Source organism: Aotus nancymaae, unplaced genomic scaffold, assembly GCF_030222135.1.
Source record: "Aotus nancymaae isolate 86718 unplaced genomic scaffold, 86718_ANA_hifiasm-v0.15.2.pri h1tg000002l, whole genome shotgun sequence".
Lineage (NCBI taxonomy): Eukaryota > Metazoa > Chordata > Mammalia > Primates > Aotidae > Aotus > Aotus nancymaae.
This window is the reverse complement of record NW_026988413.1, coordinates 51,080,425-51,097,305: the sequence shown is the minus strand read 5'-3', so window position 1 is coordinate 51,097,305 and position 16,881 is coordinate 51,080,425. Positions and strand designations below refer to the sequence as shown.

Here is a 16,881-nt window from a genome sequence, read left to right as displayed (position 1 = left end):
GGCTAGGTCCCAAATTTTCAGTAGGAAAGCCTAAGAGCATTTTTATTTTTATGAGAATTGTAGTATATGGCCATTTAAAGAAACTCTTTCTTAAATGATCTTTGAAAATGTATTTTTTAAATGTGCTGAAGTAGTTCACTTTCAGAATGAGGAAGCAAAATAACAAAGTCAATAGAGACATTAAAATAGAATCTTTTTTTTAAAAAAAGGAAAAAATGAAATATTCCTTCAGTCTTTTTAACTTTTATTGAGGAAAGTCTTTAAATTTTCTTTTGAATTTGAAGGTACAAGTGAAGTGAAGTCTTATTAGTCTCAGTATTTGCATCTGAAAGGATGGTTACTAGGTTAAAGAAATAAAAATATATATAATGCCATTATTCTTTAGTAGGAAAGACTTTTTAAAAAAAATAAATTCAAGATATTAATCTGTTGGGATTCCAATATAAGTTAGCACTGAGCATTCATTTGTAGCCCAAGATATTAGGGAGTCATCCTGGTCTGAAGAATTTGAGGGAGCTGTAAATGGCAGTATATGATTAAGTTAAAATGTAACATTGTGGCTGGGCATGGTGGCTCACGCCTGTAATTTCTGCGCTTCGGGAGGCTGTTGTGGGCGGTTATCTTGAGGTCAGGGGTTTGAGACCAGCCTGGCCAACATGTCAAAACCCCATCTCTACTAAAAATAGAAAAATTAGCTGGGCGTGGTGGTGCATGCCTGTATTCCCAGCTACTTGAGTGGCCGAGGTAGGAGAATCCCTTGAACCCAGGAGGTGGAGATTGTTGTGGGCCGAGATCATGCCACTCCACTGCAGCCTGGGTGACAGAGTGAGACTATGTCTTAAAAAAAAAACAAAAACGCAACATTGTCATGCCTTTGATTTATTTTGTGTTTGTGTAATGCCCAAATGGCATGGCTTGACATTTTTTCTTCTGTTGTTTTTAAGTCGGAGCACCATAACATGGTGTGGGAAGTGAAGACAAATCAGATGCCTAATGCAGTACAGAAACTCCTGTTGGTGATGGACAAGAGAGCTTCAGGAATGAATGACTCATTGGAGTTGCTGCAGTGTAATGAGAATTTGCCATCTTCACCTGGATATAACTCCTGTGATGAGCACATGGAGCTTGGTAAACAAAATTAAAAGTTATATAGGAATCTCACTAAGATTCTGATAAATTTTCATACCTAGCCAGCTTTTCCACCAACCTTCACTGGCTAGAAAAGTATGTGAAGTATTTGTGTATTAGGAATTTTCAACATTCTGTTATTACTTTTAAAATATTACTTAAAACCAACGTGAGTTGGACTGTTTGTGGTTATAGAGATACATTTACAGATTATTAAATTAAACTGCTTTGTATATAGAGATTGGACCCCACTTGTGGCTTTTTGAAAGATGCTGTTTTTGAAATATATTCCAGAGAGCTCAGTGAAATATGCTTAGCCACTCTTCATGGCAGATTTGCTGGTATAATGTGGAAATTACAGTGGACCCTTGAAACTTGAGGATCTGACATTTATGGTTGTCACTATTGCTAAACTGCTCCTCGAGATATGTGACCTGTATGTAGAATGTGTAGGTTTGTTGAGGTATGTTTTTGAATTGTATTGCTTCGAGGCTGGTGTTCAGGAGTATAGCGCTAACAAGTGACCTTGGATTGCTGCCCAGCTAGCTTTTCAGCTTGGCTTTGCCCCCATTTAATATGGGTTTTTCCTTTATGTTTATAAAAACCCTTAGGAGAAGATACACCTGTCTTAATTTTACAAGTCATGACGTGGAGGAGATTATATACTGTGGTAATGTTTGGAAATTTGGAGATCTTTTTAATTTATTTATATATATATATTTATTTTACTGTGTTTTAGGTTTTGGGGTACATATGAGGAACATGCAAGATTGTTGCATAGGTACATACATGGCAATGTGGTTTGCTACCTTCCTCCCCATCATCTATATCTGGCATTTCTCCCCATGTTATCCCTCCGCAACTCCCCACCCCCCGACGTCCCTCCGCTAGTTCCCTTCCACAGACCTCAGTGTGTGATGCTCCTCTCCCTGTGTCCATGTGTTCTCATTGTTCAACACCCGCCTATGAGTGAGAACATGCAGTGTTTGATTTTCTGTTCTTGTGTCAATTTGCTGAGAATGGCAGTTTACAGGTTCGTCCATGTCCCTACAAAGGACACGAACTCATAGTTTTTTATGACTGCATAGTATTCCATGGTGTATATGTGCCACATTTTCCCTGTTGAGTCTATCATCAATGGGCATTTGGATTGGTTCCATGTCTTTGCTATTGTAAACAGTGCCGCAGTGAACATTTGTGTGCATGTGTCCTTATAATAGAACGATTTATAATCCTTTGGATATATACCCAGTAATGGGATTGTTGGGTCAAATGGAATTTCTGTTTCTAGGTCCTTGAGGAATTGCCACACTGTCTTCCACAATGGTTGAACTAATTTATACTCCCACCAACAGTGTAAAATTGTTCCTATTTCTACACATCCTCTCCAGCATCTGTTGTCTCCAGATTTTTTAATGATCACCATTCTAACTGGCATGAGATGGTATCTCAATGTAGTTTTGATTTGCATTTCTCTAATGACCAGTGATGATGAGCAGTTTTTCATATGTTGGCCTCATATATGTCTTCTTTTGTAAAGTGTCTGTTCATATCCTTTGCCCACTTTTGAATAGGTTTGTTTGTTTTTTTCTTGTAAATCTGTTTTAGTTCTTTGTAGATTCTGGATATTAGCCCTTTGTCAGATGGGTAGATTGCAAAAATTTTTTCCCATTCTGTTGGTTGCCGATTCACTCTAATGATTGTTTCTTTTGCTGTGCAGACGCTCTGGAGTTTCATTAGGTTCAATTTGTCTATTTTGGCTTTTGTTGCCAATGCTTTTGGTGTTTTAGTCATGAAGTCCTTGCCTATGCCTATGTCCTAAATGGTTTTGCCTAGGTTTTCTTCTAGAGTTTTTTATGGTGTTAGGTCTTATGTTTAAGTCTATAATCCATTTGGAGTTAATTTTAGTGTAAGGTGTCAGGAAGGGGTCCGGTTTCTGCTTTCTGCACATTGCTTGCCAGTTTTCCCAACAGCATTTATTAAACAGGGAATCCTTTCCCTATTGCTTGTTTTTGTCAGGTTTGTCAAAGATCAGATGGTTGTAGATGTGTGCTGTTCCTTGGTCTAAATCTCTGTTTTGGTACCAGTACCATGCTGTTTTGATTACTGTAGCCTTGTAGTATAGTTTGAAGTCCGGTAGTATGATGCCTCCAGCTTTGTTCTTTTTGCTTAGAATACACTTGGCTATACAAGCTCTCTTTTGGTTCCGTAGGAAGTTTAAGGTGGTTTTTTCCAGTTCTGTGAAGAAGGTCATTGGTAGCTTGATGGGGATAGCGTTGAATCTGTAAATTACTTTGGGCAGTATGGCCATTTTCACAATATTGATTCTTCCTAACCATGAGCATGGAATGTTTCTCCATCTGTTTGTGTCCTCTCTTATTTCGTTGAGCAGTGGTTTGTAGTTCTCCTTGAAGAGGTCCTTTACGTTGTTAGTTGTATTCCTAAGTATTTTATTCTCTTTGTAGCAATTGTGAATGGCAGTTCGTTCTTGATTTGGCTCTCTTAAATCTGTTGTTGGTGTATAGGAATGCTTGTGATTTTTGCACATTGATTTTGTATCGTGAGACTTTGCTAAAGTTGCTTATCAATTTCAGGAGATTTTGGGCTGAGACGATGGGGTTTTGTAAATATACAATCATGTTGTTTGCAAATAGAGACAATTTGACTTCCTCCTTTCCTAATTGAATACCCTTTATTTCTTTTTCATGCCTGATTGCTCTGGCTAGAACTACCAATACTATATTAAATAGGAGTGGTAAGAGAGGGCATCCTTGTCTAGTGCCAGATTTCAAAGGGATTGCTTCCAGTTTTTGCCCATTCAGTATGATATTGGCTGTGGGTTTGTCGTAAATAGGTTTTATTATTTTGAGATACGTTCGTCGATACCTAGTTAATTGAGAGTTTTTAGCATAAAGGGCTGTTGAATTTTGTCAAAGGCCTTCTCTGCATCTATTGAGATAATCATGTGGTTTTTGTCTTTGGTTCTGTTTATGTGGTAAATTACATATATAAACTTGTGTATGTTGAACCATCCTTGCATCTCCGGGATGAAGCCTGCTTAATTGTGATGGATAAGCTTTTTGATGTGCTGTTGCAATCGGTTTGCCAGTATTTTATTGAAGATTTTTGCATCTATGTTCATCATGGATATTGGCCTGAAGTTTTCTTTTCTTGTTGAGTCTCTGCCGCGTTTTGGTATCAGGATGGTGTTGGTCTTATAAAATGATTTGGGAAGGAGTCTCTCTTTTTGGATTTTTTCGAATAGTTTCAGAGGGAGTGATACCAGCTCTTCTTTGTATGTCTGGTAGAATTCTGCTGTGAACCCATCTGGACCTGGGCTTTTCTTTGGTGGGTAGGCTATTAATTGCTGCCTCAACTTCAGCCCTTGTTATTGGTCTATTCAGAGTTTCGACTTCTTCCTGGTTTAGGCTTGGGAGGATGCAAGTGTCCAGGAATTTATCCATTTCTTCCAGGTTTATGTGCATAGAGTTGTTTGTAGTAACCTCTGATGGTGGTTGAAATTTGGAGATCTTAAGGTGCTTGAATGCCAAGGATTTTCTCGGCCATAGTATTTATTGAGTACTGGTTACTGTTGAGCAAGGAGTGCCATTTTAACCAGGTAGTTGATCTTCCACCATCATGTTTTTAGTTTCAGGAGGAATTCAGAAACTTAGGTCCCAGGGCAGTAAAAAAAAACTTGTGCCTTCTACCTATGACTTCATTTAAAAAGTTAATTTCCTGACCTTCAAAAACAGAAATGAACCCTTTGCAGTAAGTAAATGTTGGTCAAAGGCAAACAGGGAAGGGAAATAGCTATACTATTGAAAATTGTAGGGTAGAATTATTTTAAATTGGTATGATGTTCTAGAATGCCTTGGCTGCTTCAGGACTCTTGTGAAAGAAATCAGTTTTTATGAATGGATATCCTGAATCAGTACTTTTAATTAAAACATTTCAGTTTGGTTTGGCATGATGATTCATGCCAGTAATCCCAGCACTTGAGGGGCCAACGTGTGGGGATCGTTTTGAGACCAGGAGTTCAAGACCAGCCTGGTCAATGTAGTGCGGGTTTTATTTTTTGAGATGGAATCTCACTCTGTCGCCCAGGCTCGAGTGCAGTGGCACGATCTCAGCTTACTGCAGCCTCCGCCTCCTAGGTTCAATTCTGCCTCAACCTCCCAAGTAGCTGGGATTACAGGCGCATGCCACCACGCCCAGCTAATTTTTATATTTTTAGTAGGTAAGAGGTTTCACCACGTTGGCCAGGCTGGTCTTGAATTCCTGACCTCAAGTGATCCGTCTGCCTCAGCCTCCCAAAATGCTGGGATTACAGGTGTGAGCCACTGCACCCAGAAAATTTTTTTTTTAATTAGCTGGGTATGGTGGGCATGTGCCCGTAGTCCTAGCTACCTAGGCAGAGGAGTGAGGATCATTTGAGCCCAGGGGTCCAAGGCTGGAGTGAGCTATAATTGTACCACTGCATTCCAGCTTGGGCAACAGAGTAAGAGCCTGTCTCAAAAAAACAGAACAATTTTCTTAAAAAAGTTAGGACATTTCAGTTTTAGTAGACTGTTTTGGAATATTTGCCTGAATAGGAATTATACATACTTTTATAGTGACATTTAGGAGACTAGAAGTTTTCTTGACTTGCATATTTAAGGGACCCAGTAGGTTTGTGGAGTTCATAGGTATGTGTTTCATGGAGAGTTTTTTTTTTTTAAGCCTTCAAGGTGAGAAGACATATGTGTCTGTATGTATCTGTGTATATAGTAGGAAAGGAAAAGCATCTTTATATACATATAAATAAAGCATATATGAAAAAACATATAAAGCATCTTTATATATATAACTTTTTTTTTTTTTGAGATGGAGTCTTGCCCTGTTACTGGGTCGGAGTGCAGTGGCACAATCTCTGCTCACTGCAGTCTCGGCTTACTGCAGTCTCCCCCTCCCGGGTTCAAGCGATTCCCCTGCCTCAGCCTCCCAAGTAGCTGGACTGCAGACGCATAGCCCCATGCCGGCAAATTTTTTGTATTTTAGTAGAGATAGGGTTTCACCATGTTGGCCAGGTTGGTGTTGATCTCCTGACCTCATGATCTGCCTGCCTCGGCCCCCCAAAGTGCTGGGATTATAGGCGTGAGTCACCACACCCGGCTGATATATATGTACTTTTTTTTAAGAATGTATATATGTGATTTAAGAATTCAATATTTTGGAATTCATTGTTCCTTATAGTGCTTGGTATGTACATGAGTGGTACTTGGGTAATATTTCTAGTCATCTTTTGGGGAACTGAGAGGGTATCATAACTACCTTTTAGGAATGCACTCAATACCTATTAAGAATTTATTAGTAAAAAGAAATACTTTAACACAGAGTTGTGTAAGTACTAGCTAAATACATGATCTATATTATATATGGAAATTATTGTTTTCATTATTATAGTAACTTGTATAACAGGTTATTAAAGTATGTGAGTAATAAGTACGTATTGCAAACATAAAATGTCTTTTTCTTCATTAACTTGTTAATATAAAAATGTCTCAATGGCATATGGGTCACTCCTAGGTGATATACAAAAAACTAGGGGGAATAAAAAGTAGAAAACACAAACCAAACCATGTTTTTCCAGTCTGTGAATAGAATTCTAAATTTATGATTTTCCTCTCTCAAAATTACTTAGCTAAAATTGAGGACTTCTCTTTTAATTACAATTATAATATTGTTCCTTGTATTAGTAATTTCCTTTTTATGATTTTGCTTGTGTTTATTTGCAGATGACCTTCCTGAACTTCAGGCAGTTCAAAGTGATCCTACCCAATCTGCCATGTACCAGCTGAGTTCAGATGTTTCACATCAAGAATACCCAAGACCATCTTGGAACCAAAATACCTCAGACATACCAGAAACTACTTACCGTGAAAATGAGGTGGACTGGCTAACAGAATTAGCAAATATTGCCACCAGTCCACAAAGTCCACTGATGCAGTGCTCATTTTACAATAGGTAGGAACATTGACTATATTTTTATTTAAAAATTATATCATTAAAAAAAGGTTTTATTTAAATGTTTTCCTATTTTAAAAGTAATAATGCTTTAAATTAGAATTTAAATTGTCATTAGAATTAAGCTCCTTATCTAATGATCAAATAATTATTTCACTCACTACCATGATTTCATGTTTTGAGAACTAGATAAAGGTGATAATGAGAATTGTAGAGTAAAAAATATTTGTAAATGTTTAAAATAGACCATGAAATACTTCATTATCTATTTCTACATATAGAAATGAAAACCGTCTTTGTCTAAAGCAGCACAGTTGTAATCAAGATGACATTTTAAACTTTTTATCAACCTTGAGTTTGTTTCCTTTTGGTCTAGCTTTGTTTCTTCCACAGTTTATGTGGCCTTATGTTAATTTATGTGTTTGCTAATTCTAAAATTTGCTAATATTAAAATCTTAAACTTACAAAAGTGGATTCCCATTGGTAAAAATCACTGTTTCATATGTTCAGACCAGAGTTAAAGACAATGAGTAGCTGTGTTATGAAATTATGGAAGTTTCCAGCTAATATGCCTAAGGAGGCCTAAGTGGAAAACACTTCATTATTTATCCCTCAAAAGAAATGAGTAAATATGACAATTTATAAGGGAGACAGATGCCCATATTTGCACACCTATGAGTGGAAAATGATAGACCAGAGTTTTATACTAGGTAATGTAGAAATAACTGTAAATTTTGTTAGTACTCCTTAGTATCATGCATTGCCAAAGAATAGACTTACTAGGTAGGATATCTCATTTTTCTTGCAACACATTAAGTTGTGCTGCTTTTCTTTCTTTTTTTTGTTTGAGACAGAGTCTTGTCCAGTCACCAGGCTGGAGTGCAGTGGCACAATCTCAGCTCACTGCAACCTCTGCCTCCTGGGTTTAAGCCATTCTCCTCTCTCAGCCTCCCAAGTAGCTGGGACTATAGGCGTGTGCCACCACGCCCAACTAATTATTGTATTTTTAGTAGAGATGAGGTTTCACCATGTTGGCCAGGATGGTCTCAGTCTCGACCTCGTGATCCTCTGGCCTTGGCCTGCCAAAGTGCTGGGATGACAGGCAAGAGCCACTGCACCCTGCCTAATCTTTTTCTTTGACCCTCCATCCCTTCCTTTTTTTTTTTTTTTGACGGAGTCTTACGCTGTTGTCAGGCTGGAGGGCAGTAGTGTGATCTCAGCTCACTGTAACCTCCACCTCCCGGGTTCAGGCGATTCTCCTGCTTCAGCCTCCCAAGTAGCTGGGACTTAAATTGTGCGTGCCACCACACCCAGCTGATTTTTGTATTTTTAGTAGAGACGGGATTTCACCATGTTGGCCAGGATGGTCTCAATCTCTTGACCTCGTGATCCACTCACCGTGGCCTCCCAAAGTGCAGGGATAACCGGTATTAGCTACCCCGCCTGGCCACTGCTTTTCTTATATTTAGCAGGATATTGATCTTGACTAGAGCAAATTCAATTTAGTTAATTTCCACAGGAAAGAAAACTTGCTTTCAGAGTTATTTCCTTTATAGTCCCAGTTTTCATTATAATCTTAATAGTCAAAAAACTAAAAATTCTTTATATTTAAATCAACAAGTCTGATTTAACTATTAGATTTTTTTTTATTTCTCTAGAGATAATACTTTTTTTTTCACTTTTTACAGCAGAGTCATAGGATTAGTAATACAGTTTATGGAAAGTGAGTAAGTAAACTCTTTGGAAGAAAATCAGTGTAAATAAAGACATAAGATACAAGGGAGTATCTCTCTGAGGATGTATTATTCCATCCAGCATTTTGAGTAATGCTCTGCTGTCTGGCCTCCTAACACTGTCTGCTCGTGCAACTTATTGTTGGGTGTTAAACTATGTTACTGAGCTTTGGATATCTGAAGTCTTAACTGTATAGTTAATGAGTTGAGGACAGGTAAAATTTGTATTACCCCTGCATAGACAGAGGGATGAAGAAACTGATGCTGTTAGTGTTCAGACATGTTTGGCATGTTAATTTTCACACAATATTTAGGCCATATACATTTTAGAATATTACATTGTTCCTTCCTTTTTGTTTATTTTTACTTTTCGTTACTTCTGTTTTAAATGGTTAAACAGAAGAACTGATAAAACTTTTTAAAATTAGTCATGGAGTCAGCGATGAACAAAAGGAATCTTTAGCAGTTTGGCCACTCTGATACTTAATATATGTCTAAATGTTTAATAACAGGATGGGCAGTTTTTGGGCAAAAGATGAAGCATTCAGCATATAATTTGAAATCCAAAATTGATTGGAGAGTATGCTAAAATGCATGGAAACCTGAGGGCCTTTTTATTTAAGGAGTGATAAGAAAATGGAAGCAAAGTATAGATCCTTATTTAAAAGTAATTTCTGGAAAGGTAAAATGAAGAAATGTTAATGAGGGTAAAGTAGACATTGAAAGGCTAATAAAATTTCTCAGGAAATAAGGGAAAAATTGGAAGGATGTCCCTCCTGTCCTTTTTAAAAAGAGTATTAGTAGAGGCATGCATAAACTTTTCCTGTTAAGGACCAGATCTCTATTTGGCATCTCAGGCAATTATCCTGATTTGGGACCTGAGCTTCAGATGGTTTTCCCTCCTCCACCTGACTTCCTCTCTGCTTCCTTTGGAGACTGCTGAGTCCATACACATCACTAATCATCCTTTATAGGCTTGTTTCTTTCTGTTACCCTACCCATGAATATCTGGTCTGTTTGTGAGGGAAGGATCTGGGTATGCTCCTGGGAGCTCCATATAATCTAAAGGGAGCATTGCCTGGTAAAGAGACTTTTGAGGAGGAGAAAAGAGGAGAAGGGATAAAGTGTTTTTTTTAAGGTGATCCTTATGGGGAAAAGATAACTAGACCTTATATGTAGTTGCTTTTCAGCAAATTTGTATTAGAAAACAAGAATGTCCATTTACACGGAGGGCAGATAGGCTGCTCTCTGGTCTAAAAAGTTTAAGCATTTTTGCTTAAGGTAGTTCTTTGTATCTGCCCACTGATGATACGTGGTTGGCATATAAAGAGTTCAGCATTGGTTACATTAAGCTTGCATGCTTTCATGCTGAGACTTACTGAGTACATCAAAGGAGAAGAAAGAAATGGATATGGAGCCCTCCGTAAAGGGGTAATATCACATGTATATACACATGTATATATATTGATAGAAAAACGAATGGGATACATAAATGAAATAGTCACAATTTATATTATCAAATCTGAAAAAATGATGTCTAAAATGTGTGAGGAGGGTTTGGATAAGGAATTAAGGAATACAATTATGAAATCTTACTGTATTTACTAGTGTTTACCATGATTGTGTTCAGTGTAATAACATTAGCATTTTAAATATGAAGTTCTTTCATCAACAGGAAAGATCTACTTTAAGGACCTATGCTTACGGTCAAAACTGTTGCTTTATTTTAGATCATCTCCTGTACACATCATAGCCACTAGCAAAAGTTTACATTCCTATGCACGCCCTCCACCAGTGTCCTCTTCTTCGAAGAGTGAGCCAGCCTTCCCTCATCACCACTGGAAGGAGGAAACACCAGTAAGACATGAAAGGGTAAGTTTATTTGTGAGATTAAACTTTATAAAATTTGCACAACAGTTGAAATACATTAACTTTCCCCATAGGAAATAGTAAGTCTCACTGTTGTGTTAGTGATCTGGATTTGATTTTATAGACAGCTCTATTATCTGTTAAGAAAGTTGATTATGGAATGGGAACGTGCATATAACTAAAGCTTCCAAAACTTTGTTTTGTGTGTGTGCGTGTAACTTTTTTTTTTTTTTTTTTAGCAAATTCTCCCAGAGCCTGACAAAAACCTCAGTTTTTGAAGGCACTGTATGATTCCTAAGTTTAGAATTATGAAGTTATCCACCTATAAGCATGGGCCTAAAGACTTGGGATAAAAACAGGTATTAAAAGATATATTTTGAAAACAAATGAAAGTTGATAATATTTTTCTCCATAGGCAAATAGTGAGTCAGAATCTGGCATTTTCTGCATGTCCTCCCTGTCAGATGATGATGATTTGGGATGGTGCAATTCCTGGCCTTCAACTGTCTGGCACTGTTTTTTGAAAGGTAAAACCAAAACAAACAAACAAACAAAAACTTGTATTTTTTACAGCTTATTTGTGTAGCACAGACACATATCTAATATTTTTCTTTACCTAAACCTCAGGCACACGACTGTGCTTTCATAAGGGAAGCAATAAGGAATGGCAAGATGTTGAAGATTTTGCTAGAGCTGAAGGCTGCGATCATGAGGAAGATCTTCAGATGGGCGTTCACAAGGTTGATTTAAAATTCTTAAAAAAGTTTTTCACAATCTTTCAGCATGAAACAAGATATATTATTAATCTACAGAAATATCCTCCATTTACTTTCATATTCATATGACATCTTACATTTTAGGTAGAGCATTTTTGTGACTACTCATTGCTTAGTCTGATGGGGAGGAGCAGTGATTTTAGGCTGACTTTTCTACCATGCTTTCTTGGATGGGAAATAGTATATTTCTTACTGTTTCTTTGTGTTTTATACACTTTAGATTGGGGAAAACTGGTGTCAAAAACATGTAATGAAGAAATAAACTAATCATAGCCTTGCCTTAGGTAATCTACACAGTGATTAATTCCCCTATAGATTATTGACAGTCAATTATATTAAGTTACTTTATATAAGTTAAGTTATATCAAGTTACTTAAAACTAGCATTTTCTAAGTTGATAAGCAAAAGCAGTAGTGAGCAATATTAGGATAAAGTTGATACCTTTCACTTTGAAATCTTTAATTTCTGCATGTCTTCTGTAGGCAAGAAAATGGGCATGTGAAGTGTGCTTATATATATTCCTTTTTTGATCCTGCTGTGTCTCACTATTATGTCTCTTGGGAAAAATTGTCTTGTCTTGGCTGCCTTCAGTGTCCTCCCCTTGCTGTTACTCTTCACTTTAGTGAAGTTCACAATAGTCTAACTTTGGCCTCTACTGCTCTACTAAAATTGTCTCAAAGGTTACTACCTTTATTCTGATTTCTAGGACAAGAGACTTCGTTTGTTCTGTTTGACATCTATACAACATTTGAGATATTGGGTTAGTTCCTGACATTGTGTTCCCTTGATTTGTGTAGCATGGCAGCATCCTGATTCCCAGTCTTTTAGGCTGAGTACTTGTCTGCCCCTAATGCTGAGTATTAGACAAGATTCTGCCCCTCTTCACTTTGTTCACCAGTTCCTCTCTCCTGATAATGTCAGCAGCACCTACATCATGTCCTGTGGAAAGCACTCTGGACTTCAAGTCAGGAAACCTGGACTCTCTTTACAGCGCCTCCAGCAATTTTCTGTGTTATTGATCTTAACCCCTCTGAATATTAGTTAACTGCAGATTGTTAACCCCTCTGAATATGAGCTTCCTAAAAATGGGATTGGATTAGATTAGTTTTAAGGTCTCCTGTAGCCCTGAGAATTAGAAGATTTTGTAATTTCCTTATTTGCCAGTCTATGTCTATAGCCTTCACCTGTTCATTTTCAGCTGCATGTTAGACATTTCTACATGAATATCAATCAGTTATTTGAACTAAACTTAGTGTGACCAAAACTGCCCTCACCTTTTTGTCCTTTTCTTGGCTTACTTTTTCTCCTATTCTTTTAAAGTTATTGTGATCATCCTTCTTGATTACCATATTCAAAACCATGAAGTTGTCTTTTACTATTCCATTTCTTCCCTTTACTTATATTCATTTGATTCTAATTCTATAAAGATTTTTAAGTCATCCTTCTTTCTCATTCATTACCATGTTCATGTATTAGCGTAATTATGATTGGATACTCTAGCTAGCTTTTGGCATGTTTGTCTCCTTTGTTTTTCTGTGAATGTAAGGGTAAGGATCATGTTTGTTAATGTTTGTATTTTCAGATCCTACCATGTGGCATGTGTTAAATGCTCAATATTCATTGAATTTAAATTAGTCTGGTTCTGTTACCATTGCATTTGTCAGTTCAGGTCTATAATGGATATCTCTCATATCCTCAAGTAATTGAATATGAGATCTCTTCTGTAGAGTCTTATTTACCATCATCTTAAACATTGACTGTCATACTGATAAAAACACTTTGATTTCCCAATACCTTCTTAGCGAAAAGTGTTAATTACTTTGCCTGTCTTTAAGAGCCTGTTAGTAACTGGCCTCTCTTTATTAGCTTTATTTGCCCCATATCTGAACTCACTTTGAGAAGGTCTTAATTGCAGATTTCTTGGTGCAAGGCATGTCCTTCTATCTTTCTCAGTTGCGTTCTTCTTTGAAATCTCAGTTCCAGTTGGAATTGAAAATCCTTCCTAATCTCTCTTTTGGAATTAATAACTCTTTATTAAACTGCATCACCATTATTTATACTTGAGTGAAAGGGCTTATTCCAGTCTAGTTATTTATATGTGTGTCTTTCTTCACTACTGGCTTAAAAGCTCTTAAATGGCAGGGATCCCATCTTGGTTACTTTTACCTTTTCCACAAAGTCTTACATGTAATGGCAACTTCACAGTGTTTTGAATTGAACATTTCCAATTCATTCATGCTATGCATATATTTTCAGGGCTATGGTTCTGATGGTCTAAAGTTGTTATCACATGAAGAAAGTGTATCATTTGGCGAGTCTGTACTGAAGTTGACTTTTGATCCTGGTACAGTAGAAGATGGTTTACTTACCGTAGAGTGTAAGCTGGACCACCCTTTCTATGTTAAAAATAAAGGTAGGGCTTCAATTGCATTTGTAGTAATTTTTTTTAAACAAAGCTTCTTAAATCTGTAATTATGCCTGTAGCTTTGATGATTAAGAAAAAATAATTTGAGGGGGAAACGTCTTTCAATTAAATGAAAAACTACCATAGGCAATGCTTATAATACCTAATGGTGCTTAAGTATCTTAGCAGTAGTCAGGTGGAACTCTTATTTCCTTTGAGTATGAGAAATTTTTAGGTTCATATAGCATACTGTAATAAGCTTTCTATTATCTTGGTATAGTTTTGGGAATGTAGTGATCTAGTAATCACATTTTTATTAAGAGTTACCAAATATGATATAAACCTGAATCAGTCTTCAGAGCCTTATTACAGAAACACCATGCTAAACATAATTTGATAATTCAGAGACTATTTCATGGTCTTAGTCATCTTTATCACTTACTGTCTTGTAAACTGATGGAAGTGCTGATCGATAGGAGATACATGTATATATAACGAAATGCTGAATTGTAAGCTAGTTTTGGAAGGCTTTTATGTTACTGAAAGGAAATACTTAATCTAGTACTTCTTTATTGTAAAGTTATGAGACTTGTGTTAAGAGAGTCTCTTGGGACTTAGCAGTAACTTTTTAACTTAGAGAAATGATATGTCTGTTCTAAAGTAATTAAGGGTTCTTTCTGTGAGTCCTCATCCTTTATGCAACATTGTTTAACTTTAGGTTGGTCATCATTTTATCCAAGCTTGACTGTGGTACAGCATGGCATTCCATGTTGTGAAGTTCATATTGGCGATGTATGTCTACCTCCTGGACACCCCGATGCCATTAATTTTGATGATTCAGGTGTTTTTGATACATTTAAAAGGTAATATTGGATTAATTCTTTCCTTCTTTTTCCTGTTAAAGTTTACCCTTTATTTCCTTAATGATTGCTAAATCAGGTATTTAGGAAGTTCAATCTTTAAAGATTTGAGAATTATAAAAGAATTATTTAGAGGAAAGTATATATGATTAAATGAAAACATATTAGGTAATTAAAGTATAATAGTTAATAGAGAGTTTTGCATATAGTTGTCATATAGGACAATTGAGTTTTTAAAACATTTAAGATTGGATTAGGAAGAATATCACGTTATATGACCAAGCATTTAATTGTTCAGCTTTCATAGTTACATTTTAAAAGTTGTGGTATCTGGCCAGTTGTTTTTAAACAGCTTACAAATCCGTGTTTTTTGTAGTTAACTGTATTTTTCTTGATATAATAGTTAACTGTATCATTATTTAATAGTCATTATGACCAAGGGCATTAGTTGCACTATTTAACAAATAGTAGAAAATAGCCCAAACTTGATATTTAGAAAGGCTTAGAGAGGGAAGTGGTTATTCCTGAGAACACATTGCTAGTAAGTGGCAGAACAGGAGAAGAACCCATGTGTCCTGATTCCAGAAGGTTGGCCAACTATTTTCATTTATATGGGACTTTCCTGTTTGGGACTGAAAGCCCAGCTTTTCGGAAACCCCTCAGTCCTAGACAAACTGGAACAATTGGTCACCCTACTCCTAGAAGGAACCCAGAGAAAGTCTGTGTGTAGATATCAGGGATTTAAAGACTCATTCTTCCTTTAAGATACTCATCAAATCCATAGGCATGTACAGGCACTAAGTAGAGAAATTCTCAAGGGTTCCTGCTGGCCTGTAGGTTTTATTTCAGTTTAATATATTTTATATATTATGAGGATGAGTGAAACTGTTATTAAAAAAGCAAATCACATAGAGCCTGACACAAGCCACATGCTCAGTAAATGTCTACAAGCTTATACTCTTAATGCTGTTTGATTACATCCCTCATTACACTCTTTTGAAAAACTAGAAAAATTAGTCAAAATTTTAAGGACTGATACTTAGGATATGTAGATCAGTGATAACACCTATGTTTTGGTGCAACTGTAACCTGATAGAAAAATTTTGGAAAATAATTTGGCTTTATCTTGTAGAGGTGAATATCAGCAATTTCATTCCTCTTTTATATATATCCTAGAGAAGTAAATTCTTGTAGTCATGCTCAAGGAGATGTGCAAATAAATTTGTGGCCGTATTGCTCATGATAGCAAAAATGTGGGAGCAGTATCAATACTTAATTAACTGGAGAGTGACTCCATGAATTGTGACATAATCATACAGTGGAATTAGTAGAAAATGAATGAACCTTGGCTATACACTTTAAAACATGGATCAATTTTTTTAAAATGTTAAGTAAAAATAAGTCTAGAAATATGCAGTATATTCTATTTAATGGAATCATGTTCCTTAGAAATATATCAAATAAAATAGCCCTTACATATGGTACATAATATACATTAAATAATTATGTCAGGGGTCCCGAAAGACTAGCCCCCAGGTTTGATGATTTGCTCAGAGAATTCACAAGACTCAGCACATAGTTGTGCTCATGGCTATGATTTATTATGGCAAAAAGATGTTAATACAAAGCAAAATCAGGAGAGGGAAAAGATGTAGGGTGAAGTATGGGGAAGCCAGGCTTCCAGGGACCCTCTCCCAGTGGAATTAGGGGCATGTTTTATTCCCTCAGCAGTGAGCTGTGACAACATATATGAAATGTCATCTCCCAGGAGGCCTGTTCGGTGCAGCTGGTCACATAGGTTTCTTCTGCCTGCCACATAACAACAAAATCCAAACTTCCAAAAGGAAAGTAGGCATTTAGAGTAAACTGTGTTGTTTGTACATCCAGTTTAGGCACAGTAAGCTACTCTTCTCAGTTGTGGGCATGATGGGACTCCTCAAAATCCCAAGTTCTAGATATTAGTCAAGGGCCAACCTTGTAAGTAGACTTTTGAAAGGATAGCAGTCATTTCTGCATAGTGAAATATTGTACCTTAAATATTAAGAAAGGTAATATAACACTACTATAGTATTTATATGTTGTGTTTATGAGTAATATTTTCATAA

General features: G+C 36.5%; 1 protein-coding gene across 2 annotated transcripts in view; it reads left to right on the top strand.

Moving 5' to 3' along the window:
- The window catches only part of HBP1 (HMG-box transcription factor 1), a 35,102-nt gene that overhangs the window by 8,992 nt on the left and 9,229 nt on the right, over positions 1–16,881 (top strand). For both annotated transcript variants that reach the window (XM_012456009.3, XM_012456015.2), the window contains exons 2-8: positions 945–1,128; positions 6,906–7,134; positions 10,598–10,739; positions 11,152–11,263; positions 11,364–11,476; positions 13,769–13,925; positions 14,635–14,779. In XM_012456009.3, coding sequence (XP_012311432.1) covers positions 945–1,128; positions 6,906–7,134; positions 10,598–10,739; positions 11,152–11,263; positions 11,364–11,476; positions 13,769–13,925; positions 14,635–14,779 — 1,082 coding nt within the window. The remainder of the gene's footprint in view (positions 1–944; positions 1,129–6,905; positions 7,135–10,597; positions 10,740–11,151; positions 11,264–11,363; positions 11,477–13,768; positions 13,926–14,634; positions 14,780–16,881) is intronic.